Consider the following 26096-nt stretch of genomic DNA (forward strand, 5'->3'; position numbering starts at 1 on the left):
AGGTTTTATGTAGCCCTCGTGACGAGTGTGAAAAGTAGACGACGACCCAAATCAACGCCAAAATGTCTATGATTTATGAGATTGACTCAGATAACCGTTGACAACATGGACAACTGGTCGAAGCATGACACTTGTCGCACTTGCTAGGACGGGAGTAGGTCGAATTTTTATACCCTTGGGAGTTTCGAGCAGATGCTGACTCCAAAAAAATTGCTTAAAGAAAAAAAAACTCCCAAAAGGAGCCACGCGCAGCCAACACAAAATCACGTGGCTCCCCCCGTCCACGTCACGACACTCTCATCAAACGTGCGAAAGTTACCCAACAACACTCCCCACTGCCAGCCACCACTTCCAGTGGCCGGGGCCCACCACCAGACGGGTCCACTAGCCAGCCCCTATCCATAAACGGATAAAAGAGGCTGCCGAGGACATATTCCGAAACGGTCCCTGTCCTGCGCCCATATTTACGGACGGCGGGGCGGAGGCCTTGTGCTGTGGGCGTGTCTACTGTCTGGGCCTGGGCGAAGCGAACAAAACAAAGAGCGAGCGGGGCGGGCGGTTTCTGGCGAGATGAGGAAGGCGGCGGCTGCGGCGGTCGCGGCGGCGGTGGCCGTGGGGGCGGCGCTGCTGGTGCGCCGCCAGATTCGCGAGGCGAAGCGGTGGGCGCGCGCGGCGGCGGTGCTGCGGGAGCTGGAGGAGCGGTGCGCGGCGACCCCCGCGCGGCTGCGCCAGGTGGCGGACGCCGTGGCCGTGGAGATGCACGCCGGGCTCGCCTCCGAGGGCGGGAGCAAGCTCGGGATGATCATCAGCCACGTCGAGTCCCTCCCGTCAGGGTACGGCGAAAAAATAACCGAAATCCGCTGCTCCTTCTTGTCATTCTTCTCTCGCATTGCTGTGATTTCGATGACTGGAGGAGTAGATGCTAGATTGCCTTGCCGACCAGATTCGTTTCGTGACCTGGCTGTTTGGTAGCTGGGCGCAACGCGCGGTCCAAGTGTCCAACGGATCTGCTTTACATGACGGTGGTTTTCTTTGCCCCCATGTCGCTGTCTAGTGCCTGGTTTGTTCCATTGTTGCGAGATCGCTGTCGACCTGTCGTGACCCCAACTCCCCAAGTAATGCAGTCTGCTGTCAGAAATGGTTGCAGGGGCAGGTTTCTGATTTTGTGAAATATGTGCAAGATACTGTCAATAAATTTGACCATTTTAATCAAGGTCGTGGCCGTAGTTGTTGACTTGGTCTAGATGTTGTACCTGTGTAACTGAGGAAATTTGGTACTTTATCGTCTACCTGATGCGGTTTACTGATCTAGCTGGGGAAAAAAGGTTGGTAGTTGCTGATTCGTGGAGGATTTTGCTTCAGTAGACTGTGGTTAATGGTCGGACCACCATCTGGTTACTGTAAGATGAAGATCAATGTTCCTTAGTTTTGAAACTCAAAAGTGTTAAACTGTAGCCGGGTTATTAGTTGTTACATTCCTTGCATAGTAAACCACCTTACAACTATTGTGTGTATAAATCCAATTTCAGTGCACTTTTCAGTTGCCTCGTGGAGTTCCATGTGAACATGTAATTGCGATGAACTGAAACAGATGTATTTTTTATATTATAGTATTTGTTTGTTCTAGACTATACAAGGGGTGTCCAAAGACATGTTGGAACAAAAGTGTCCAACCTGGCAGCTTGAGATGCTACTGCAATCGTAATTATCTTGTTCACTTGGGCTGATTAGCTTGTTAAAATTGTTATGGAAACTATGGTGTTTTTTACATGGTTTGAAAAAAAAACGTTTCTGGACACCCTTGAACTATACAAAGGGTGTCAGAGTAACTATTGCTGGTGAATCCTATGTAAGGGATATCTTGTATTCCCTCCGTCCCATATTAAGTGACTCAAATTTGTCTAAATATGGATGTATCTATGCCTAAAAAGCGTCTAGATACATGTAATAGAAAGTCACTTAATATGGGACGGAGGGAGTACTAACAAGTGCCATGTGTTGGGATTGAACTTATTACGGAGCTGTAACCTGTTAAACCATTTCATGCAATTTACTTTGGGTTGATATATCTTGCTCTCATTTATAGGCAAGAGAAGGGGCTATTTTACGCACTTGACCTTGGAGGGACAAATTTCCGTGTTTTACGTGTTCAATTAGGAGGAAAGGAAGGGCGAGTTGTCAAGCAAGAATGCGAAGAGATTTCAATTCCGACAAACTTAATGACAGGGAATTCACATGTAAGAGTTGCTGTAGTCTTTTTGCACCCATTCTGATCAATTCATAAGTATGTCACGTGCTGTGTAATTTGTTTCCAGGACCTATTTGACTTTATCGCCGCTGCTTTGGCAAAATTTGTTGCCTCAGAGGGTGAAGACTTTCATTTGCCCGAGGGAAGGCAAAGAGAACTTGGTTTTACTTTCTCTTTTCCAGTAAAGCAATCTTCAATTTCATCTGGTACTCTTATCAAGTGGACTAAGGGTTTTGCTATTAATGACACGGTTAGTTCTTGTTATGGTTTTAATTCATATGCATCACACACATGATTATAATCTCTCAACATTGGGTAGACAAGACTTGCCTTTTTTCCATTGTCAGGTAGGCGAGGATGTCGTGGCTGAATTAAGCAGGGCTCTGGACCGTCAGGGTCTCGATATGAAAGTCACAGCACTGGTTAGTTTCTTTGCTTTGATAGTTGCAGGGTAGCTTTTGTTAAGTATTCTGTGTATCAAGATTATGTTTCTATAACCTGAAGTGTTGGCATCCCTTCTTCTTATGTAGGTAAATGATACTATAGGGACATTGGCTGGCGGGAGATATGATGACAATGATGTTGTTGTTGCTGTTATACTGGGTACAGGTACTAATGCAGCATATGTGGAACGTGCCAATGCAATTCCTAAATGGCATGGCCTCCTGCCCAAGTCAGGAGATATGGTGAGTGTTATTTCATCTAGCCAATTCACTATGGAAAGTATACAGTCATGAAAATATCTGTGGTCACGTCAATACAAAAAACATGAAAGTGAAAAACTGGAGAAGAAGCAACATGTCCTCTGTACTGATCAAAAGTCATGCAACTTTTACATGCTTTAGTCTCTTCCTAAGCTTGAGATAGTTGTCAGGATTTCATCAGCTCTTTGTCACAGGTAATAAATATGGAATGGGGGAACTTTAGGTCATCCCATCTTCCTTTGACTGAATTTGATCAAGCATTAGATGCCGAAAGCCTGAATCCTGGAGAACAGGTATCATATTAAGAGATATATCTTGTTGTCTTCTCTTGTTGCCGGTAACAACTAATTATTGCTTTCCTTATTTTCCTAGATTTATGAGAAGCTGATCTCTGGTATGTATTTGGGGGAAATTGTAAGAAGAATCCTGTTAAAGATGACTCAAGAAGCTTCTCTTTTTGGTGATGATATACCACCAAAACTAAAGATTCCATACATTCTTACGTAAGTGTAGTATCAACTCCATTTGCCATGTTACATCAATAGGTCTTGCCTGCTTCATAACCAAGTATTGAAATATACGTAAGTTTTTCTTGCTGTGCTGAATATAGTTAGAAAGATAGGTTAACTAAAACTGTAACCACTAACAATCTACAATGGTTAGGTCTAGTATTCTTGCATTTATCCGCTCATAAGCTGCCTGCAGAAATGCATTGGTAACATATAATACATTGTTAAGCATAAGTCTAAAACCTGCTTAATTGTTTTCTTCATTGCTTCAGTCTTCAAAGAAGCTAGATAAATTATGTTTGCCATCCGAACGACTTTCTTGTGGATCTTTAGTTATATAGACTGAGAGCTTGAGATCATGTGTCCAGGACACCGCATATGTCAATGATGCATCATGACGGATCATCTGATCTCAGAACAGTTGGAGCCCAACTGAGAGATATCCTAGGGGTACTCGACTTTTCTCCCTATTGGTTCTTGTCTCACACATTTCTTTTCTAATAGTTTTAAAGGAACACATCTAATTTCTTGGTTCATTTTGCAGATCCAAAACACCTCACTTAAAACAAGAAGACTAGTTGTGGCTGTATGCGATATCGTTGCAAAGCGTGGGTCACGTCTCGCTGCTGCAGGGATACACGGGATCCTCAAAAAGCTTGGACGGGATATCCCCAGCAGCGACAAGCAAAGGACGGTGATTGCCATGGACGGTGGGCTCTACGAGCACTACACGATCTTCAGCGAGTCCCTGGAGAGCACCCTGCAGGAGATTCTAGGGGAGGAAGTTTCGTCCTCTGTCGTGATCAAGCTTGCGAATGACGGGTCAGGTATTGGGGCTGCTCTCCTCGCTGCGGCTCATTCTCAGTACCTTGATGCTGAAGAGCAATAGTAGCCTAGTTGGTAGATATGTTCCTCAGGTTTTGAAGCCTCAGGAGCGATGTAGAGTTTGCACCAGCGTCGTGCTGGTGTTTTAGCCGGTGCTTCCATGGAGGCATCTGTAGTAACTGGTAGCTCTGTAACTGTATAATTGCTGGAAGCGATTCATCCACCAGCCAAATTTTCGGCTCTCTTGTATTGTGCAATTTGTCCAACTGCAATCAGAAACTTCACAAATAAGTGCGATGGATTTTATAACCTCAAGTGAATTGTTTCAACTTCTGAACTAAAATACTGGTACGGCAGTTTCAAAAACGTGCAGTACAAATAAGCTATACTACCTTCAGAGAATAGACACAATATAGATTTTGTCCCATGTCAAACTTTCATAAATTTGACCAAGTTCATTGTAAAACTATTAATAACATGTACAAATGCTAAATCAATTTCGATACATCTATTATGAAATATGTTTTCATGGTGTATTTATTTTGCAGCTTGGATGTTGATATCAGACATGAAGAATTGACTTGAGCCAAAGCTTATCTATACCAATGTATTAAATTGGAGTTGGTGGTGATGGTTTGGCCGTTGCCGTACGTCCCTGGCACCAATCACGCACCCCGTCCGACGCACGTAAAGAAAAGACGTGAAACGTTTTTTTTCTTATACTTTTCCCCTCCGCACAACCCCGCACTCCTGTCCTCGAAGCGCCGCCAGTTCCGCTCCAGTTCCGTCGCCCGCCCCCACTCCTACGGCGTCGGACAAGCGGGCGCTCTCCACCTCCAGCCGGATCGGTCCTCGTTCCCAAAGAAGCTGCAGCATCGTTCTTCTCTCCCGTTGCTCCTCCCCATCGATTTCTCGCTCCAATCTCCATCTCAACCATCGTCTGTCCGTCGGCCCGTTTCTGCGCCGCCAGCAGCCCGCCGCTCGCAAATCGGCTCCTCCTCCTCCTTTACAGGAGGGCGTCGCCACCGCAGCTGCTCCTTCTCACCGGCGCCACTGCTCCTCCTCACCGGCGCCTACCGCCGGTCCCGGCCGCTCCTCCCGCCTCCGCCGTCCGTCCCTCCTCCCCTTCCTCCTCTACAAGCGCTCGTCAGCGTCCTCAAATCCATGGGCCGCCGCCGCCATTTATTCGACTGGTTCCAGATCCGATGACGACGGTTGCGGCGTCCGGTCCGCCATGCCATCTTCCGCTCTTGCAGGCCGCGTCGGGAATCACCAAACAGCGGACTGCAGCTTTGGCTTGCATCTCCCGTGCTTGTAGCCCAGCCGCTGCATCGCCAGTGCGGTGCGAGCTGCGGCCCCCTGGGCATCCAAACACGCCCTTAGGCTCTCACTCGTTGCTGCAAGCACACTGTTTGGTTCTCCTTGATGTGATTAGTTAGAGGGTTAAATCTTCGCAAAAGACGAGTTAGAGGGTTAGATGACTTAAATCAGTGGAGTACTACTAATTTACAAGATTGTGTGGTTCTCAATGGTTTGTCAGACCCTCAGAGGTAAAGAGCTTGGAGTTGATAGCTGAGCCTGAACCTGGTATGGTTTGTTTCCCTGTTGTTATTTGTGAAATGTGAGATGTCGTGTCTCTTACATTACCATGTCATCATTTCCCATTTTTGAAGAAGCACATATACGAGTAGTTTGTGTGCGCCTGTAATTTGTAAACCCTATCATGTCTTTTGTGTTGCGATTAACCGATTATTTAAGGAATTTTCCCTACACTGTACTATTACATATTTTTCTTACTTCTGAAGTTACTTTTTATTTGCAAGAGCAGTTTTAGTACTCACGCTGGGTACGGTGGGTCGTAGAGAGTATATCATTTTATTTTGTTGTCCCGTTGCAACGCACGGGTGTTTCAGCTATTATAAGTTATATTTTGAAAAAAAAGCCAGTATTTTTTTTCTTCGAAAGTGAAGCATTATTAAACTTGTTCCATATCAAGTTGATACATCAACACAAGAATGAACCTTGGCATCTGCATAACAAGAAGCATTGAGCCAAACCGTAGCAAACTAAAAGAATACAGTAATGAATGTCCGTCTATTGCACACCAAGGTGTGTTTCTTCCTCGGGACCGGTCACCAACATCACTCTATGCACCATGAACTCTAGCCCACCCCCTTCCTAGTCGCCACCGCCACGACCGGAGATCAGAGATGAGCCGGGATCGGTGGAGGCAGCTAACAATCCTTGCACATTAGGGGTGTGTTCGGAACTCCTCTGGCTTCCAGCTTCCCGAAACTCCACCGTGGAGCAGTGCCGAACACCTCAACTCCGCGAAGCTAGATCTGAGAAGCCAATCCAATTCCCTGTGTAAAACTCGGAGCATCTTTTTTGGAGATTCCTGGAATTGCAAAACGTGGAGTAGCCTAAAATTACGGCTGTCTGCCACCGCCAAGTGAGAAAAACCGGTTCGGTCTTCTTCCCGATCCCCTTCTTCACCCCACCCTCACGACCTCGCCCGATGCCAACGCTGCCGGCAGGGCCTTCTCCGCCGGCCCCCGATTTCCTCCGTCGGCAGGGCCTTCTCCGCAATCGGACTCGACGAGGACGACGAGGATGCTAGCTTGGGAATGGAGATGTGGGCGGAGGCTTGGTTCTCGCGGTCGGGGTCATGGCAGGACGCGCGCGGAGGAGAGCACGAGGCACGGCGATGGACGGCGCTGCAGCAGCTCCGCATCGCGCTGGTCAGTCTCTTGCTCGCCAACTCCTTGCGACGCAACAGTTCTTTCGCCGGATCCACAACCAATCCACTGCCAAGAAGTTCTTCCGCCGCGAGGGCGTGGTGGCAGTCGGACTCGGTGAGGGCAACAAGGTCCACCCATGCTCTGCTTGTCGTGGGAGCCGGCGGTGAGGAGGTCGTCGACGTGGGAGACGAGGTCCATGGCTGCTGCATCGTAGAAGAAGCGGCGGATGGCGAGGCCGCAGTCCATGGCGACACCCAAAGGAGGCAACTATAGGCTGGGCCACGTTGGCTTAATGGGCTTTCAGCCCAACAGAAGAACGGAGCGGTGCCGAACGTTATCGCTCCATGTGCGGCGCTGGAATCGGTTTGAGAAGTAGGATCTACGGAGTTTCAGGGGAGCGGACTGTTTCCAAACACAACCTAGATTTAGAGAGCATTAGATTTTTGGCAAACCGGACAGGGCTCAAATACATGTTCAATCACCACATTAGTTAGATTGATTGTTCATCAAGCATTTTCCCCGATAAACATAGACAATTTTTTTCTTCCAAGTTATCGAGTTGGAGTACTCAATATCAACATTCTTTTCCCAAGTCAAAACATTCCTTTCCAAGTTCTCATAAAAAAACAAATTTTGTGTGTCGAAAATATTTTTCTCCCCGTCACCGCGTGAATGCACTTCTTATCCGAACGATTGATCCACTCCGCACGGATCGTAAAGCAAACAACCCCTCGTGCCCCCCTCCCGGGCGCCTGCCAGCCTGACTGTCTCTGTGTCTCCGCCTTCTCGAAACCGCGACAGCCCCTTTGGTAAAAAAAAGAAAAACGCGACAGCCCCCCGATCCACGCGGGCTTTCAAATTCCCCACCCAATTCCAAACCCTTCCCGACCGTTAGCCACGCCACCCAGCACCCTCCTCCCATCCCATTCCCCGCGGCCCCTCTCTCGCCGGGCAATGCAGAGAAGCCAGGGAGCCGCCACCAAGTCGGCGGCGCGGCGGCGCCCCCTCCGCGTGCTCTCCGGAAACAGGGCGCCCCACCCGCCGCCGGGTTCCCTCCGCCGCAAGCCCGCCGCTTCCCCTTCCACTTACCCCGCGGCGGCTGCGGCGGCGGCCGCGGCCGGACCGGCGCTCGACCGCCTCCTCCTCGCCCGCTCCGACCTCGCAGGGCTCGTATCCCAGGTCGAACCCTACCCCCGCTTTCTTCCACCTGCGCTCGAAACCCTAACCCCTCTGTTTCCAGTTTTTTACTTGTGTGCTAACTTCTGTATAACTTCAAATCGGTGGAGTCGTTGAGTATTATGTTTTTCGTTTCTGCTTTTTGTTACCACTGGTCTGAACTGATATTGGATGGGAGAACAGTTTCTCCAAATAAAATTACAGAGCTCATATATTTATGTATGTGGATTGAAATGTTAAACACTTGTTTGTTCTTTGAATTGGTTTGTAACTTGCTAATTCCTTAATCGGCTATGCAGCACGTAGATCTGTACTGTTAGACATGAGCTGACCATACTTTTATGTTTTTCTTCACTTAGATTGACGAATTGGTCTCTAGTGCCCTCCGATGCCAAACTATATCAACAAGAGGGGAACAAGAGATAGCATCTTTCAGTTGCTTCTTATCAGACACTAATTCTTCTTTGAAGGTGAGCACTATCTTCCATTTTTCTGGGCAAATAGGCATGAACATGAGCCCTTATATTCTAGCTCTCATCATCACTGTTTTTGTTCTTCTTGTGCAGCAATGGTCTTCAAGGCTTAAGGAAGCACTTGAAGCTTCTCCAGACAAAAGTGAAGATGTCTCAAAGCACACTGTGGGAACCTGTTCAGTTTCTGCTGCAAAAGGGAATGGCAAGTTGTTTCCCCGCAACAGTATGTTACCTTATGCGGTCCCGGCAATGACGCCTTCACACAACTTGGTCTGCAGCAACAGCAACTTACCTGAGGATGACCTGATTGTTTCGCCTTCACCTCTTGTTTCATGGCGTCCTGGGTCATGTATGGTCGAGAGTGGAAAGCAGTTATTTCTCTTGACACCATTGCCAAAAACAAAAGCATGCTCCTCCAGGTGCCCAAGTTCATCCAAAACAGAGTTGAAGGCGACAGCCGGCATGGATGAGTTGAATCTTCCCAATTTACCTGTTTGGAAACTAACCATTTCTGATGACAATCGTCCTGATCTGGAGCAAAGTGTGCAAGTAAAGGAAGCAAGGGTTGGTGTCGCGACACCTCATCTTACCTCAGCAAAGAAAGGCTCGTCAGAAGACAGACTATTTTCGCCTTTCAGTTTCTCAATTCAGAAGAGCAGGAGAGCTCTACCTAGTCCATGCTTGAAGACAGCATTGCCAGGTAAAAAGCATGTGTTCTCGCCAATATCAGAGGGCTCAACAAAGGAAGATATTCTCAGCTCTGGACCAACTGATAGCAACAAACCTTCTGGAGGCTCTGATGACATGCTGTCTGATGAAAAGGATCTGGCAACAAGGTACCCAGACCTGTATGGTTTCAATCAACCTACTGCAAATACATGCCGAAGGAGAGAAGCTGACGTGGCTCTTGATTGGTTCTTGTCACCCCTCAAGACCTGTGTGTTAATGGATCCCAGTCCGACAGATGATAAGCCCATTCCAACTCCAGCAAGGCATGACAATAAGCTGGAGGGAAGACAGGAACTTTCAGATGACAGCCTCGTCCAAACTTCAGCAGTGCATAGCAAGGCCTTGATTGGTACTCCCTGGAGAGGCTTGGAAAACAAGAGCCCGAAGGGAGGACAGGGACTTCCAGATGATAAGCCCATCCAGACTCCGGCAGTGAATAGCAAGGCCTTGCTCGGTACTCCCTGGAAAGGGTTGGAAAGCACTAACCTGAAGGGAAGGCATGCTGGTGAAACTACTCTCAAGAGGGAACTCTGGACTAGATTTGAGGCGGTCTCTACCAACGAGCTGCACTTTGACAAATCACTCTTCCAGAAGTCAAATGGAAGGAGTTTCATCGACATGCTTGAGGAGGCCTCTTGATTCTAGAGTAGCAGGTGGCCACCTGTAAGTCTTTTTTCTGTTGTAGCTATGGGACTGGACAGTGAAATCCAATCCTTTGTCTATAAATGATACACCATGTATGAGTATGAGTGGCCAAAACCAAACTGAAATGATCCATGGATCATCAATGGGTTTCAAGTGTAATGGGCTTGTGTTCAAGTTGAAATTGGGGGGAGATGCCTACTGGCACATGGGGGTGGCTGCACCCTATTGCAAAATGCATTTCGTATTGATGATATTTTCTATTGTCCAACTGCATACTGCACAGTGCTGCCTGAATTTTCTGTTATCGAATTCTATCTCTCTCTTTGTTCCTGTAAAAAAATTGTGTTAAATTCTATGAACCGTGCAAAGACCCACTGTAAAAAAGTTTTGTTCTGAAATCGTGTAAGAATTTGTAACACATGACATGACATTCGGTTCCATGTCTACTACTGTGCTTAATTTGAGTGTCGAAATGCAATTCAACATCTGGCCCTTGTCGTGTAAGGTTTCCTTGTTTATACCGCTACGATGGGAACATGAAAAATAAAGAGGCATAAGGACACAAGGATAATCCGGTGCTTTAGTGATTACTATGCTTTGTACCATCTTAAAATAACACCAAAATGACAGCCTGTCAACATTTCAGATTTTTTGATACAAAGTTCAACAAGCCCGTCTAGCTCAGTTGGTAGAGCGCAAGGCTCTTAACCTTGTGGTCGTGGGTTCGAGCCCCACGGTGGGCGCATGATTTTTTATCATTCCAATGCTTTTTACCGGGCGAGCCCATCTGCTTGTGCTGCAACCGTGCAAAGCCCAGACGCCAGGCTGAGCCCAGCAGGAGCACGTTACTTGTAGTGCTTATTTCAAAGGCTTGCTAGTAGAAAGAAAAGAAGGCTGGGCTCAATGAACAAAATTGAATGACTCTGCTTTTGCGGTGTTATTTACAACAACAATGAAGAATTAACTATGAACAAGTCCCGGCGGAAAAAATTACAAGCCTGTGCCTCCCCCAGCGGAATCAGCTGGCATCCATCCCATCCCAGCAAGTGAACACTGAATCATCTGGCATCCATCCCAGCAAGTGAACGCTCTACGCCTTATATCCGACTGACTGCCCAGTGCATCACATGGCATCTATAGTCAGGGCAATTGGTTTCTGTACACGCCTCCGCTTTTTTCGCTTCAATAGAGGCTTCTTCGACGGAGGAGCCTTCCTGCTACCCAGCCTAAGTTTCCCGGATGGTTCGCCAGCGATCGGAGGCACATTCCTACCAGATGCTATCATCTGCTCTAGCAGCTCCCTGTGGTATGCCTGGGGGAATGTCAACAGCAGAAGAGATACTTGTAAGCTTTAACGTGTGTGCATCTAATGCCTGCCTGTAGGACGACACCCAGAATATAGGCTACTTGCTCAGTAGTTGGGCTGTGCAGTAACCGCCAGGTAGTTGTCTGTCATGCATGCAAGAAACACGACAAGTATTTAGGAACGGAGGGAGTATTATTTACCCAAGCATTTCTTGCATGCATGACAGACAACTACCTGGCGTGGTTTTAGTGCAACCACGACAAGTATTTAGGAACAGAACTGGACTGCTCTTAATACCATACTCCGATGAGTGACTGACCACTTGTGATAGGAAGCTTGGTTTTAGTGCAACCACGACAAGTATTTAGGAACAAAGGGAGTACATTAGATCGGAGTAGCTGCGGTACCTGGACAACGAAATTGCGCCTTTCACAGTCTAGGAACATTTGGGGCATCCAGCCAACTTTAGCCCTTATTTTGTCCCGGACGGTGCTGAAACTAATCTGATCCCTGGCAGTAAAACGGTCAACTTCATTGAACCAAAGGCATGTGAAGAGATTAGAGATGGGGACGTGTTCTCTGATGATCACGCATCCTTCAGGGACGTCTGCACAAAAGGGAAAAGAGTTAGGTTTGGGAACGGAACTGGACTGCTCTTAATACCATACACCGATGAGTGACTGACCACTTGTGATAGGAAGCTTGGCTGTAGAATAATGTGTAAGGCCCTCATTTCTGTAAAAATCTATTTGTTCATCAATTGATGAATTGTCATACTTTCCGGCAGCTTTATTAGCTTCAGCTTCTTCAAACACATCAAAACGTCTGTAGTGCCGAGATATCGCAAAAGTAGCATTCTTTCTCCAAAGAAACCTAAATGGTAGAATAAAGCAGTGAGGCCCATCATTACAGATGATACGGATCCAGAAAGAAGAATTTCATGCAATAATCAGATAAGACATTTTGATATTAAATGATGAAAAACCTGCTCATTTTCTAACCCACAAATTTAAAATATGGCAGATCCAAATTTAACATGACTATACATATCTGCAAGAATTCTCCTTAAGAATACAGGCACCAAGAAATAACGCATAATAAACCAAGATCTCTACATCAACCATACCTCTCAAGTAATAAATAGGGATCCACAACAAGTTGAAGCTTTGCGTCTATCCAAATTGAATATCTCACATTTGGAAAAAGTCTATGGAGCAGAAGCTTCGGAATCTGCACCAATAAGGTATCTGTTCATTCGACATGCTCAAAAGAAATTCAATTCAACCACTAACTACAACTACTTCAGAAGAAATTCAATTAGTAATGCCCAAGAATCAACATGAAAGGACAAAGTTGCAACCAGTCACACGCTAGAGCATGGTCCCCAAACTGAAACGATGTAAGGTTTAAAGAGCGCCAAGGGAGGGCAAAAGAACATTTAACAGAATTTCTGGTAAACTGGTTAGCATATATTGTGTGTTTACGAGACACCCAATAACTCAAGAGCATGTATTTGGTAAACTGGTTAGCACGTTTTACTGAATTCCGAATATATGTTAAACAGGTTTGGAACACATACTGACCATATCACCTTATCCCTTTTCTTCGTTTATCTAGTTAATATTTGATTTAAGTATTCAGTTTCATCTTGAATTTCACATGATGTGATAATCCTGTGACTGCGTATCTAATACCTAGTGCAAATTACTACACCATTTACATAGGCAATGTATCACATCAACTGCTCTGTACTTGCCACCAAGACTGGAAATATCCAGTATGTGGCAGCATTAAGGTACTTTCTGTTCTAAAAAGGAGCTTCATGTGCTTATATTAGGTACTATATCAGATATGAGGTTTACTTTCTACAAATGTACTTATACGTAGTAGCAGATAGCTAGACATTCCAAGGACATAACAACATTGAAAGAGATATAGTTCATAAGAATGGCACCTTCCCCGTACGCCGTGGATCTTTATAAGGGAGGTTTTGAACGACTACTAGCCTCCATATGCCAATTTTATTATCTCTGTACAGTGAACTAGAATTCTTGACATAAGCATTCGTTTCTTCATCCACAAACATATAGAAACATGCATTTTCCTTCGCTAGTTCACTGACATTCCTTGGATGTTGAATCATATCATAATTCCCTGGGAAACAGTAGCAATTCATGAGCACATAGATTGAATGCAACCACAGCTAGGACTATTGGTAAACAGTTCTGGTTACCGAAAATAGCAGAAGCTACAACTAGCCCACGGCATTGCTCCATCTCTAGCAGATCATCATTGTTGATGTCGAATCCAGTACCTTGGCCAGGTTTCTTTCCTCTAACAAAACTGGTAAAAACAGCGCAAACATTTTACACCAGCATTCACATTCAGAGTTTAGAGATTAAGTTTTTTGAGAAGCTAAGGAATTATTCTGGTATTCTGGATCATGCAACATACCCACAGTGAACAGTCATTGAATTGGTAATGTCAAAAGATTTATTTCTCTGCTCCAGGGATAGATACCCTCCAAATGCAGAGCCCCGATTTGAGAAATTTGCAGTCGTGCTATCTTCAGCAACATAATTTAAGATCTCAAGGACAGGAGATTGGGAAGCTTGTAGAGGCATCAGAGCAAATGCCTGATCAACGGAGACATAGCAAACAGGGCATGCTACAGAGGAAATGAGAAGAGATCATACAGTAAGTGGCATGTTAGGAACAAAAACAAAATGTGATGCTAAATACAAAAAATGCCAAGAACTAAACTCACGTCGTGGTCCAGTGCGTTTCTTATCAAACAGAGTAGGAGGAACTGCGAAACCTTCACAAGGATGATTTGTAAAGTTCGCAAATGGAAGAAGCAGCTGATTCGGATGCTCAGTCTCGTTAACACCACTAGCAGAGTATTGGTCCTGGGAACTCATCAGAGGCCTTGTTGTGCTGGGGTACACAGAATTTTGTATAGCATTCGTGACTTCATAGTTACTAGCAATGATAATTGAAGAAGTATTGTCATCTGAAATAACATACAGTACAAAATAGGGTCAGTGTCCATACTTTCAAAGAGCATCGATTTTCATATAAAGCAAAAGTTATTTTAAATTTGTTGACTCTTGGAGAAAGCAGAATACATGTCCGAGTATCCCCTTAAAAAAACATGCAACATGAGCAGCAGGTACACAATGAAGACTTCTGGTAAGCACAGAACTTCGATATTTGGCCTTCCCGAGTACCCCAGTAACAAAAAATCGATTACTATGTGATGAAGTACCCACATAATGAAGATGTCATCTAAGGCTGGACTTACACAGCTCAGCGGAGCTAAACCCTGGCATCTGAAACCTATCGGACCACAGACAGCTAGCAATCAAAACCAACGAATAGGTAATATCAAACTATCGAGAGCAATAATACTAGGACGTGGGAAGGATCACGCAATCTACACGAACAGCATACTATCGCTCAAAACATCTTCAACTCCAAAAAACGAATCAGAATTTCGTAAACGCCAGCTGCGTGACCTGAACACGCTGCAAAACGGCGCGCATTCGCTACGGCCGGGAGCAGAGAGTGGAGAGCGCGCGCAGGAACAGAGCAGAGCTGCGGCTGCGGTTAGCGGTGGCGGAGTACCGAAAAAAACAAAGCAGAGGGATGGAGAGACGCGGACGGACCTTTGGCGACGGCGAAGAGGGAGCAGAAGAGGGCGGCGGAGGCGACGGCGAGCAGCAGCAGCAGGCCTGCCCCGCGGCGACCGACGAGGCGCAGCGCGCGGTGGAGCAGCTGCAGGCGCTCCTTCTCCCCGCGCCAGCCCCACCCCCTGGCCCCGGCCTTCCTCCCGCCGCCGGCCGCCAGGGAGCCGCAGCTCCCGGTGCGCAGCCCCAGCGACGCCGCGCCGCTCATCGCCTCCTCCGCCCCACCACCCTCATCCCAATCGCCGCCAGATCACGCCGCCAATCCGAGCCCGCGAGATCCCCCGCCGCAGAGGAACCGGATCGGGGGGTGAGCCGAGCCCGCCGCGCAGGAGGGGCCAATTAACCCGCGGGCGAGGGAGGCGCGCGATGGGAGCGCAGCAGTAGCGATCCGGGTGGGTGGGTGGGGATTAGGAGGAGCGCGGCGAGGGGATTTGCCGGTCCGGAATGGGAGCACCCGAGCCCGAGGTAGGTGCCCCGCGTCCGCTAGCGAAGCATGTGAAATCCTCGCGCGTGGGCGTGGCGTGGGCAAGACGACGAGACCAGAACGCGCTTGGAGATTGACGGACTGTTCCTTCCTTCCTTTCTACTGCCCCCGCCACCCACTGGCGGTGGTGCTCTCTGGTCTCCTCCTCGACCTCGTCTGCTTCCTTGTTCCTTCCCAGTGGCTGCGGTTAGAGGCGGGGCGATCACCGACGCGAAGCTTTGAGCGGCGACGGGCGGGGGCCCGGATCTCACCTGCCGGCGGTTGGGATGGATAGAAAACTATTGCTGGTGTGTGTACTTGGTGGATCGGCGTGACGGTGCCATTTGCCGCTGCCAGATGGGATTATGGGGGCGAGGGCGGAGCACGTGTGGAGGCTTGGTGCAAAAGCGAGAGCGTTCTTCTGGACTGGACGTGGGAGCGGCACAAACAAGTGATGAATGGCCGCCCGCCCGCCCGCTCCCTTTTCAGTTGATTAATTATTGGATTTGGGGGTGTGGACTTGTCTGAAAATGACGTTTTATCGGCCAGGGGTGCGCCGATGCTTCTTCCTCGGACTTGTCTGCTTGGGTGATTACTCATTAGTGATCATTAGGTTCCTAAGCATGACGCGTCGGAATCTAATAACAAAGGGTAGATTTTTCATTATCACTCACACAGCAGGTAAGCGCAGCACAGAAGAAGAAGTCACCATTGAGGCATCGACCGAGTCATGAAGTTAGTGGAGTATATCATTTCCAGGATCCCTTAATCCAGTTAAAAGAGGATTCTAAATGGATAGATGTCTTCGATTTTCACTGGAGATTGGGAATTGATGGACTTTCATTAGGATCCATTTTATTGACAGGATTTATCACTACTTTAGATACTTTAGCTGCTTGGCCTGTTACCCGGAATTCGCGATTATTCTATTTCCTGACGGTAGCAATATAGTAAAACCCTATCTGATTCAGGATTGATATCTAGCTTGCACGCATGCTAAGCGCATAATTATATATGTGAACGTATGCGTCTCTCCGACGGTCAAAAAACCGTTCAGTTTATTGTCACAGAAAAGGTTTCATTTGTGACTTGTGAGAGCTTTTGTAACTTTTTTTTCTCCAAAATTAGAAGAAACTACAGTTAGTGCAATAATCCACAGGGAAAACTATCGTTAGCACCACTGCTCTATTTTTTTTTGAAAAAAAAATAGATTACGTGGTTTCGTGGGCTCTTGGACTGAATCTCGGCAGTCCTGGCCTCAGGGTTTCCAAGTGGGCATTTTTACTGGGCTGTTCCTTGTTGAAACAATCCAAGCCCGTATAAAAGCCTGACCCAATTTGACATTCATGCAGATCCAACCAAAGTTTTTCTTAACGTAAACTCGACCAAGTTAAAAACAATTCGACGTAAATTCAACCAAACTTATGAATCAATATTTCTTGTGTAATATTGTGCTGGCCTACAGACATAGTGCATCCACCATCAATCACATACGGGATTTCTAAAATTTGTTTTGTCAAGATTTTTTTTTTGAAGTTTGGTTTGTCAAAGGTTTTTGCAAAGATTACGTATAGTCTCTTGCTCTTTTTTTTTTTCAAGAATGCAATCCAGCGGGTGCATCATCAGATTAAGAAGGAGAGGCCAGAAGGCTAGTTACAACACCGCGTAGCGGTTACAACGCCACCAAGTGGCCAAATCTAACAAAAAGAACTAAGTAGCGTCCAGCAACCCACTCGCCAAGGCGGCCGCGAGCGACAACCCGCTCTTAAGCAGCCCAGCACTCTCCCACCTCGCCGTTTCCTCGCGAACAAAAAGATGCACTACCCGAACCGAAGAAGTAGCTCCATTGAAGACCACATCATTCCTGTGACGCCAAATGGCCCAAAGCACAAGGGTGACCGCCGTCCGACACCGCCGTCCGATAGCTCTTAATCACCGCTCGAGGCCCCGTAATGCCGGCCCACCACTCTAGGCCTCCAGTCCTGGCAATTCCACTGTCTCTTGCTCTCTAATCCATGTGCTCTTCTAGTGCCATTATCTATACCAATATATTAAATTGGAGTTGGTGGTGATGGTACAGACGTCACGGTAGGTCTTTTCATCAAAATTACGAGGGATATGCCACTCTTGCACGAGAAAAAAAACGTTTCACTGAGCTGTTGTGAATCCCTACAAAAAGAAGGCCTCCCGCATCCGAGCCGTCCACGGCACGACGGCACCCCCGCGGCAGCGCCTCTCCCGGTCGCGCTGATGAGCTCCCCGTGGCACAGCGCCGGCGACGTCCCTGGCTCCCTGCAACGCGACATGCTCATCCCTCCCCACGCGGCGGCGCGGACGAGCTCCCCATGGCACAGCGCCGGCGACTTTCCTCAGTTTCCTGCAACGCGACATGTCCATCCCTCCCCACGTGGCGGCGTGGACGAGCTTCCCTGTCCCCGTGGCACAGCGCCAGCGACTTCTCTACATCGCCCTTGCCTCGCCCCCGCCCCGCTGCTCGACGCCTGGCGCGTACCCGTTTCTGTGCCCATCGGCGGGCAAGTCACCACGTGGCTGCCCGCTTGCCCGCGTCCCTTCACGCGCCCGACTGCGCCTACCGCCCAAGCCTCGCCCCCGCCCCGCCGCCCGATGCCTGGCGCGTGCCCGCCAGTGATCAAGCCGCCACGCCGTCGCGGCCTGTCACCGGCAACCAAGATCCGACTAGACCGCGTGCCGCCGCCTCCAACCCCGAAGCCGCGTCTCCATTGATCTGGCCGCCATCCAACCCGACACACTGTTGTCGAATCTGACCGCCGACACCCTCGAACCCCTAATCATCTCCTATGTCCCGATACGCATCCCCTGTAGAGGATGATGGGTGTTATGCTGCATCCACCCGCCCCACCGGCTTCCTCCAGGAGGCCACAACTATCCATGCCCGTCGCTTAGCTCGTCACGAGAGCCTGCGGCCGATGCCTCGCTCCAAGACGGAGGCAAACTATTTTGCATGCGGTCGCCCGGCAAGTCCATCACTCCAGCCCTCAGAATCCCAACGCCTTGCTCCAAGATAGCTATGGTGAGAAGCTCAATCTTTTCTATGGACGGATTCATATTCTTTTTGGCCATGCATGCGAGTTGTTCGATGAAATGCTCAATAAAGGGGAGTTTCTTAAAGGAAGACAAAGTGGTTTTAGTTAGTTGGTTAGTTGACATCTCTGTGCTCATGTCTGAAGGATCATCTGGAGTTCAGCTCTTTTTTCTGTTTTGAGATGCCTGTTTCGTCGTGTAGTTTTATAGTTTACAAACATGTTCAGGGTGTACTATCACTCAATGCAAAGTAACGAGCTTATAGTCATTAGTTTGGGCATATTCATGTGTTTATTTTGATTTTCTAGCTGTATTTTGGTATTGAAATTTGAGATATTCCATTTTATTTCCTTTTCCATTTTTGTGTGCTGGGGTTATCTTTTTTTCTTGTATTAATTCATCGTCCTAAAAAAAATTCTCATGGAAGAGACTCCACATGGAATGTCAGAATTGGAAAGAACGGTGCTCTATGTTTGGTGGGGCAAAATTTCCCCGCGAGTTTGCAACAACAAAGAAAGAAGATACAAAGCCATGCTGGCGGCAAAGATCAATATTTTTCAGGCTTCACGAGAGTATTCCGTAGTAACGCACGGGTTTTTAACTAGTTAGACATAATATATATGTTGCCCTTCAAAGTTCCAACTTCAAGGCCAAGCTCGACAACAACACATGCGACCAAATCCGGGCTATCTGATCCACGCCCTTGTTCGCAAGCTCCATCATCAAGGGACAATTCAAACGTACACTGCTCAATTCAAATCCAAGTCTCTAGAAAAAAAACACTTACAGAACAACTGCAACAGAACAAATTAACCTAACGGAGTACTACATTCGAATTCATCTCCCACACGCTTCACTAAACCCTAATCCATTTATTCGAGAGCGAGTCCATGGCGACCGCATCGATCACTTGCACTTGCCGGGGGAGTTGGGGCGGAAGAGGAAGTTGCCGACGGAGTAGAGCGCCTGGATCCCGTCGCCGAGCGTGAGGAACCGCTCGAACTTGAGCGGCAGCCCCTCCAGGTCCGCGGCGGGGAACTCCGCCGCCCCGCACGCCCGCTTCGGCGACGCCCGCACGACCACTCTGCAGTCGCTGCTGGTGAAGGACGCCATCTTCGCCGACTGGATCAGGAAGTAGCCCCCCTTCCCCGCCACCCCCCTCACCGACACCCCCCTTCTCCCCCTCACGCACCGAAGGTACGCCACCGCCCCTGCATAAATGATTGCTTCTCAGAATTATCAAGAATTAACGACGCTTAAAGGAGGAAATTGAAGTGATTAGTAAGATTTGGTTAATTTGGGGATTGATTGGTTGGTGAATTGGTTTGATTTTGACCTGGGAGAGGGGAGGCGTCCATGGGAGCGTAGTAGCCGCGGTAATGGCAGGTCTTGCACCAGGCCATGCCTTGCACGCCGATGGTGAAGTTTACTGGCGTCTGCGGCGGGGGAAGGCCCATGGCGGAGGCGCCGGTGCTGATGCCCGGTGAGAGGAGGAGGAGGACTACAGCGGAGAGGGAGAGCACGAGGCACTTGGCTAGCAGAGACATTATCATCATGGCCGGCCTTTTCTTCCTAGCTAGCTAGCTCGAAGGCTAGTGATCACTGATCAGTTAGCTAAGTACGGCCGGACACAGATAGTAGAAGCAGCTATTGGTTACTTAGGAGTGACAAGATCACAAGATCAAGTTGCTAGCTTAGGGTACTACGTTGCGAAGACAAGAAGCGAGATGGCGCAATTTATAGTGGTCGATCGAGTGCCCGTAGTGCCGCACTCTCTCCGTCAAATTGATCAAATATAGATGTATTTATGTCTAAAAAACGTCTAGATATATGTATTAAAAAATCATTTAATATGAGACGGAGGAAGTATGCATGTACTCCTTTGCGATGAGCTGAAAGATGTATAGTTAAGGTCGTTTCGCGACCGATGTTCTAGCAGAGACCGATGGACCGCCCAAGTTGGCCTGCAAGTTGCGCTGGAAATACGAGGGCTCGTCGGGGACTGAGGAGCGAATTACGTAAACGATGAGCTCGATGTGGGTTTTGGAGTGCATCGCAAGCGATCTGCCTACTACGCTTCGTTAGCAGCGTACTCCAGCAGCTGTTGATTAATTGCCACGGATAATTAGTTTCAAGGCACCCTGTTGCTCGCTTCAAGGTACGTGCAGTGCTGTATACGTGCTCCTTCCATTCCTAAATATTTGTCGTGCAAATTTGCACTAAAATCACGACAAGTATTTAGAAACGGAAGAAATACTATGCACCATGGTCACTCAAGTTAAGGCCATGGCCCTGCTTATTACTCCAGTTATTTGATCACGGTGAATCATCTAGCAAACCGAGGTGTGTGTCATGGGATGAATAACACGTACAATAACAGAGGTCCGGGCAACTTGAACGCCTCAGCAATTGTATGCAGGTAGCGTCGTCCAAGGCGTATTGGATCCATCTCAAATCGGGAACGTAAGCTCTTATTCTTGGTGATACGTTCAAGAACTCGAGGTGTTATTCTAGTTGCAGAGGAACTGAACCGCTGAAGGCAGACAGTAGTGACACGAACGCTAGCTAAGCTGTTGCGACTAGATCCCAAGGGAGGACGCCTGGACGTCGACCGGGATCGATCCCAATCCACCGCGGTGGCGTGTGATCCCTGATCCGTGCTGGTATTTTCAAAGTCATCATATTTGAAAACCGCAATCTCCGTTTCCTTGGGTCCAAACTTTTTGTGTGGCGACGTACGCAGTCTTATGAGATTCGTATGCCGGCGTGATTTTGGACGTTGGAGTGAGTGTGTTCGAGGATTGACCAGCTCGCTTGAGATAATTGAAGAGCAGACACGCATGGATCGATACATAGCGTGACAGCATCCATCTCGGCGTACTTGTCGGTTTGTGAACTCTGCACGATCTATAGTGGGACCCGCAGATCAGAAAGAGACAGAGGGAGGGTTAACGGGTCGGGTTAAGTCCGACGTGGCCTCACATGTGGGGCTCACATGTAAGAACACCTGTCAAAAATTGTTTAACCCTCTATTTTGGGCAACTTGAGACAATCAAATACAAAACGTGTGATTTTTTCGGACAAATTAGCAAAATATGTGGCTCCGTGAGAATAACTGTGAAATTTACTGATGTATTTATGTTGTCTCACAGTCTCAACTCATATGTTTCAAATCTACATCGCGATGTACCGCACAATTCCACATGCACATGTTTTCACTAGTTCATTTACATAAACGGTGTTCCCGCATTTAAAAAAAATCTATTTACCGGTTATATCCACATACACATTTCCTCAACAAGGAGGAAACATTACATCAAAAGAGTCACACGGATGACGCACACGCGTGTTTCACTAGGCAGACGTGAGGGCATATATTTTAATCGCACACTGGAAACTGATAGAGACCAAAGATAAATGAGAAATCAAACACATAAAAATTCTATTAAGCACATCGCGTGTTTTGTAAATGTAAGCACCATGATTTGTAGTTTGTCCCTCCTACCAAGAGGCGATTCTTAAAATATACTCTCTCTTTTTTTAAAAAATGTTGACCTGGTTGGAGGTGGAAATTTCTCTAGTGAGTCGTTCTTCACCGAAGCTTATTTATGCTTGATTGGTTTAGTTGTAGCATCGTTCATTGTAAAGTTCACTTACCTGATCGAATCATCAGCACAATAGTTAACAAGGTAAGGAAACTTGACACAACAAAAGGATGCATGCTCGAACCCACTAATTCGAATTCAGGACAAACTGACAAATTAAGGTTACACACACACTTGCCGTACACCTGGACGTAGGACGACCAACATCAAACTACAGAGTACTACTACACGGATCATCAACCAAACGACAGACCACAGTCGTCTCTGCTACTTATTCTAGTCCTCTCTAGCTCAACCAAACACAGCATCGATCCACAAACTCCTACAGCATTGCAACATCTCCGTGCATCTCGACCGTCGATCCTCGATCGAAGTTCGTTCACTAGTAGGCCGGGCAGCTGACCCCGGAGCGGGGCTTGTACATGAGCGCGCCGCTCTGGATGCTATAGATATCGTGCTCCGCCTCCTCCTCCGCCTCCTTGGCGAGGCTCATCCCGATCGTCGGGTCTTCCGGGAGGAACGGCGCGTCGCAGAGCATCGTGGGCGAAGACCTCAGGTACACCTTGCAGCTACCGCTGTTCCGGGTGAAGGCGGCCACGTCGTAGACCATGAACAGGAAGAAGCCATTCCCGTCCGTCGCCGTGCTCGTCATCTCCAGCGCCCTCCTCCCGCTACCGCCCATCTCCTCGCACACCAGCTTCGCCGTCGCATCTGCATTTACACGATTGATCAAACCGGGAGTGTTGCTAGATAAGTACAAAGTTATACTAAATCAAAGACAATTGTTATGAATAGGAGGGATCAGTACTATTTAACGACATTCGGAAACGATTTTTGACGTACTGGGGAGGGGCGACGCGTCCATGCCGGAGTTGTAGTTGGCGAGCTTGCAGGACTTGCAGTAGATGACGCCGCGGACGATGATCACTGTCGGCGGCGCCGGGGCCGGGGCTGGCTCCGGGGTGTACGCCGGCATAGGCGTGGGAGCTGGAGCAACGTGCTTGTATTTGTAATGAGCATCTGCCTCGTACATGGATGCATAGGAGGGGAAGGGGAGGAGGAAGGTGCTTAGTAGGAGCACGGCAATGGCAGCTGCCACCCCGGCGGCGCCATGGATCTTGAAGGCTGTGGTGGCGGAGGCCATTTTCAACCAGGGAGCTAGCTAGCCCTTAGCCTCTCTGAAAGGAACGAAGTAGGCAGCTAGCTCCTAATCTGGTTGCACTTTGGTTGTGTGGGACGCTGTCCGAAGATGGGAGCTAATTTATAGAGGCAGGAGATCGATCGATATGGACCTGCAGCTAGGGCTAAGGGCTTTCAGTTTCAGGCTTCTCACCCAAGGGAGTACAGTATCTGTTTGGCATTTGGCAACGATGCATGGCGCTTTGCTTCGTGATGCAGCTAGCAGTTAAATGAGATTCCGTTTGCAGTTAATGCTCTTTGCTGTCTTGTGATAACTAGCATGCATAGAGATTCGTTATTAGGCTAGCTAAACAAATGCAGCAGAACGGTGACAGTGAGCTGCAAGCTAACAGCACTATATCTTCAGGGTGAATCCTCGCCTGCGAGACGATAATTCATCCTCTCCGTGGCTCTGTTGACCGTTTACTTTGACAGGGTCTGACCGCCGAGTGGCCCTTTTATCGGACTGAATCTTAACGGCTTAACCCCCATAGCCATAGGCCATATTTTTACTGTGCTCCTACTTACCGTATTGGATTTCATTTACCTGTTTGGAAGGGTAACATAGATAAATGATGTCATTGGGGAGCGTAGCTCGGAGGTTTCTGCGGAACGGCGACCTTTGTTTGTATTCATCTCGATCCCTGGAAAACGAAAGATTTTTGCTAGTTTTTGCACTGGGAATGAGTGTGGAGTTGCTGCTAAGGCAAGCGACTTGGCTTCTTGGATCCCTGCATTTCCGGTATCGATTGCACCAAAGCAACCTCGAAGCAAATCAAGCGATTCTTATGGCAGTAAACTGGAGTAACTTGTTTGATTTTGCCGAACTTGAGTTCCTTATTCTGACTGTCCGAGAACTTCAGTTCATACTTCGGCCTAACAGCTGAAGGCTAAATTCTCAGGGAACGGGCCGTATGAAACGACGAACGGGTGGTGTACGGGCTGGGGGGACCCCTTTATTAAAAAAAAACTTATACCGCGCACCTTGCTGCAGGCCATACGGCCCATGTGATTTAAGCTCGTTTGCACTGCGTACAGGTGGTGTACGGTGCAGGCCCAACCCGCCTACGAACATACTTAAAGCCCATTATTATGTTTACTTAAAGCTCATTTTGTCCAGGCAAGCAGCATAGGGAGTATTGTTCTTTCGATAAAAAATGTTGGTGAATAAAAATAGTTCACATATATGACCCAATCAAAGGAATTTCTACAAGCCAGAGCTCTGTTCAGTTTAGAATTTTAAGCCCCCCCCCCTTATCCTCTGTTTCTTAGCTATGTACATTTATTTTTGATTCACAACAAATTTACCAATACATTCTAAGTTTGATTAACCAACTAAAATTAATTAATTAAACAGAGAGATTACATCTCCCGCCTATCTTTCCTTCAGCTTGATTCTTACCGAAAACTTCAGGTCGCCACAAACTTCCACACACACACACACACACGTTGTATTCGACATTCAGAAGCAACATGTATCCACGATTAATTCCACGGTGTCCAATTCGATTTCATTCCTCGATGAATCCGGTCATCCTGAGCACTCGGTCCCTGACGTCGCGGAGGTCCCGCCCTTTGAGCGTCCTCCCTTTCCCGGCGCACATGGAGTAGGCCGCCGTCCTCATTCCCCCGATCCTCCGCCGTCGATCCACGATAACGTGCGGCGGCAGCAGCACGGCGCCCCTCTTCGCGTCGTTGGTACAGCAGCCATCGTCGTCCTCGTCGGACGCCCAGGAGCGAGAAAGGCGCCGCCGCTTCCGGGCCGGAGGCACGTCTACCGGGGCAGATTGCTCCGGCCGCGGCGGCGACGCCCCTCCGGGAAGAAGAACAGGGGAGACGCTGCTTGCCGTGTCACCGTCGTCGGCGGAGTATCCAGATCCAGGCCAGAGGACGTCGGCCTCTTGGAATTCCTGAAGGTCGTCCATGGCCTCCCCGGCCGGCCGTGTGTCCGGGAAGGCAAGAGCTCTGTTGCCATGGCCAGGGGGCGATTTATAGTGGATTGTATTGCCTATTGCGTGGTTTGTGCTGTGGAAGGAAGGAGAGGGGAGAGGGCTGGCGTGTCTTGGTGAGCAAGTTGGCTTCCTTTGGAAGTCGGCATCTGGAGCACAGAACAGCTGTGGATGGGGCGGTGAGCACTGGCCGGAAGGAAGGGGTTTGGTTTGGAGTGCGGTGCACCCTATCCTAGGCTGCCACGTGGATATCCCCTCCGGCCAAGCTAATACTACAAATGTGCACGTTCGTTCAAGTAAATCAAGTCCTTGGATTAACGAAGTCGTGTATACTGACGATCCCTAAAAAAAGAAAGTCGTGTATACTGACTACGTACAATCAGTAGTCGTATACGTTATATCGATGGGGTGATCTGAACGTAGGAACGGGGGATGATTGAGTTTTAGTTGTATACGCCGCGTGCGCAGGCGTAAACTCATTTCCTTGGCGATTGACAGAATTTCCACACGGCAAGATACAGTAGTTTCGTGGCATGCATAACCTGCATGCAGGTTTAGTGCTAATCCATTTGGCAACATTAATTGTTCGAGTCCGCTTGCGTCGATAACCAAGATAGTTTGCTTTCGATAGCTAAGCTGGCTAGCACACGTTCGAGTTCAAATCATCCCTTCTACGGTACAATCAAGCCGATCTTTCCCTCCCAAGTCTCCCAACGGCAAATCCAACTAGCCTTGTGTCATCTCGATCATCATCCTTCGATGAAGCCGGTCATCCGCGGCACGGAGTTGCGC

At 48.1% G+C, this 26096-nt stretch overlaps 6 protein-coding genes and 1 non-coding gene across 9 annotated transcripts; 3 read left to right on the forward strand and 4 right to left on the reverse strand.

The window, feature by feature from the left end:
- Window positions 1-496: 496 nt before the first annotated feature.
- On the forward strand, window positions 497-4601 carry LOC100838090 (hexokinase-2). Its single transcript, XM_003567986.4, has 9 exons — window positions 497-833; window positions 2087-2237; window positions 2316-2498; window positions 2596-2670; window positions 2779-2934; window positions 3147-3245; window positions 3325-3455; window positions 3830-3911; window positions 4006-4601. Exons 1-9 carry the CDS (start codon window positions 571-573, stop codon window positions 4348-4350), a joined length of 1485 nt encoding a protein of 494 aa, XP_003568034.1. The 5' UTR covers window positions 497-570; the 3' UTR covers window positions 4351-4601.
- Window positions 4602-6765: 2164 nt separating this feature from the next.
- LOC100838385 lies at window positions 6766-10323 on the forward strand. 2 transcript variants are annotated; one of them, XM_024459538.1, is made up of 3 exons: window positions 6766-7027; window positions 8563-8673; window positions 8770-10323. In XM_024459538.1, the coding sequence occupies exons 1-3, from the start codon at window positions 6914-6916 to the stop codon at window positions 10042-10044; spliced, it is 1500 nt and encodes a 499-aa protein (XP_024315306.1). In that variant the 5' UTR covers window positions 6766-6913; the 3' UTR covers window positions 10045-10323. The 2 variants fall into 2 exon arrangements, with proteins under 2 accessions (XP_024315306.1, XP_003568035.1); XM_003567987.4 differs by lacking the exon at window positions 6766-7027 and adding an exon at window positions 7879-8206.
- A 397-nt stretch (window positions 10324-10720) lies between these two features.
- TRNAK-CUU lies at window positions 10721-10793 on the forward strand. Its single transcript has one exon. It is a non-coding gene; the product is annotated as a tRNA-Lys (tRNA).
- A 152-nt stretch (window positions 10794-10945) lies between these two features.
- Window positions 10946-15958, reverse strand: LOC100838689. 2 transcript variants are annotated; one of them, XM_003567988.4, is made up of 9 exons: window positions 15025-15954; window positions 14124-14369; window positions 13811-14024; window positions 13590-13699; window positions 13311-13510; window positions 12483-12586; window positions 12042-12229; window positions 11764-11963; window positions 10946-11362 (listed from the first exon to the last, which is right to left on the reverse strand). In XM_003567988.4, the coding sequence occupies exons 1-9, from the start codon at window positions 15251-15253 to the stop codon at window positions 11174-11176; spliced, it is 1680 nt and encodes a 559-aa protein (XP_003568036.1). In that variant the 5' UTR covers window positions 15254-15954; the 3' UTR covers window positions 10946-11173. The 2 variants fall into 2 exon arrangements, with proteins under 2 accessions (XP_003568036.1, XP_014755127.1); XM_014899641.2 differs by having other exon boundaries at window positions 11358-11499; window positions 15025-15958.
- Window positions 15959-19241: 3283 nt separating this feature from the next.
- On the reverse strand, window positions 19242-20345 carry LOC100838992. Its single transcript, XM_003567989.4, has 2 exons — window positions 19908-20345; window positions 19242-19782 (listed from the first exon to the last, which is right to left on the reverse strand). Exons 1-2 carry the CDS (start codon window positions 20125-20127, stop codon window positions 19478-19480), a joined length of 525 nt encoding a protein of 174 aa, XP_003568037.1. The 5' UTR covers window positions 20128-20345; the 3' UTR covers window positions 19242-19477.
- Window positions 20346-22287: 1942 nt separating this feature from the next.
- On the reverse strand, window positions 22288-23524 carry LOC100839300 (non-classical arabinogalactan protein 30). Its single transcript, XM_003567990.4, has 2 exons — window positions 23020-23524; window positions 22288-22887 (listed from the first exon to the last, which is right to left on the reverse strand). Exons 1-2 carry the CDS (start codon window positions 23318-23320, stop codon window positions 22559-22561), a joined length of 630 nt encoding a protein of 209 aa, XP_003568038.1. The 5' UTR covers window positions 23321-23524; the 3' UTR covers window positions 22288-22558.
- Window positions 23525-24513: 989 nt separating this feature from the next.
- LOC104582605 lies at window positions 24514-25434 on the reverse strand. Its single transcript, XM_010232825.3, has one exon. The coding sequence runs from the start codon at window positions 25278-25280 to the stop codon at window positions 24867-24869; it is 414 nt and encodes a 137-aa protein (XP_010231127.1). The 5' UTR covers window positions 25281-25434; the 3' UTR covers window positions 24514-24866.
- Between the last annotated feature and the right edge of the window lie 662 nt (window positions 25435-26096).

The sequence above is a fragment of the Brachypodium distachyon genome, chromosome 2, assembly GCF_000005505.3.
Source record: "Brachypodium distachyon strain Bd21 chromosome 2, Brachypodium_distachyon_v3.0, whole genome shotgun sequence".
Classification (NCBI taxonomy): domain Eukaryota; kingdom Viridiplantae; phylum Streptophyta; class Magnoliopsida; order Poales; family Poaceae; genus Brachypodium; species Brachypodium distachyon.

Coding starts and splice junctions, on each gene's coding strand:
- LOC100838090 (XM_003567986.4), top strand. CDS start 571: ATGAGGAAGGCGGCGGCTGCGGCGGTCGCGGCGGCGGTGGCCGTGGGG. Junction 2,238..2,315: donor TAATGACAGGGAATTCACAT/GTAAGAGTTGCT, acceptor ATTTGTTTCCAG/GACCTATTTGACTTTATCGC. Junction 3,456..3,829: donor AAGATTCCATACATTCTTAC/GTAAGTGTAGTA, acceptor TCATGTGTCCAG/GACACCGCATATGTCAATGA.
- LOC100838385 (XM_003567987.4), top strand. CDS start 7,982: ATGCAGAGAAGCCAGGGAGCCGCCACCAAGTCGGCGGCGCGGCGGCGC. Junction 8,207..8,562: donor TCGCAGGGCTCGTATCCCAG/GTCGAACCCTAC, acceptor TTCTTCACTTAG/ATTGACGAATTGGTCTCTAG. Junction 8,674..8,769: donor ACACTAATTCTTCTTTGAAG/GTGAGCACTATC, acceptor CTTCTTGTGCAG/CAATGGTCTTCAAGGCTTAA.
- LOC100838689 (XM_003567988.4), bottom strand. CDS start 15,253: ATGAGCGGCGCGGCGTCGCTGGGGCTGCGCACCGGGAGCTGCGGCTCC. Junction 14,025..14,123: donor GAAACGCACTGGACCACGAC/GTGAGTTTAGTT, acceptor TTTCCTCTGTAG/CATGCCCTGTTTGCTATGTC. Junction 11,964..12,041: donor CAAGCTTCCTATCACAAGTG/GTCAGTCACTCA, acceptor CCTTTTGTGCAG/ACGTCCCTGAAGGATGCGTG.
- LOC100838992 (XM_003567989.4), bottom strand. CDS start 20,127: ATGATGATAATGTCTCTGCTAGCCAAGTGCCTCGTGCTCTCCCTCTCC. Junction 19,783..19,907: donor GGACGCCTCCCCTCTCCCAG/GTCAAAATCAAA, acceptor TCATTTATGCAG/GGGCGGTGGCGTACCTTCGG.
- LOC100839300 (XM_003567990.4), bottom strand. CDS start 23,320: ATGGCCTCCGCCACCACAGCCTTCAAGATCCATGGCGCCGCCGGGGTG. Junction 22,888..23,019: donor GGACGCGTCGCCCCTCCCCA/GTACGTCAAAAA, acceptor GTGTAAATGCAG/ATGCGACGGCGAAGCTGGTG.
- LOC104582605 (XM_010232825.3), bottom strand. CDS start 25,280: ATGGACGACCTTCAGGAATTCCAAGAGGCCGACGTCCTCTGGCCTGGA.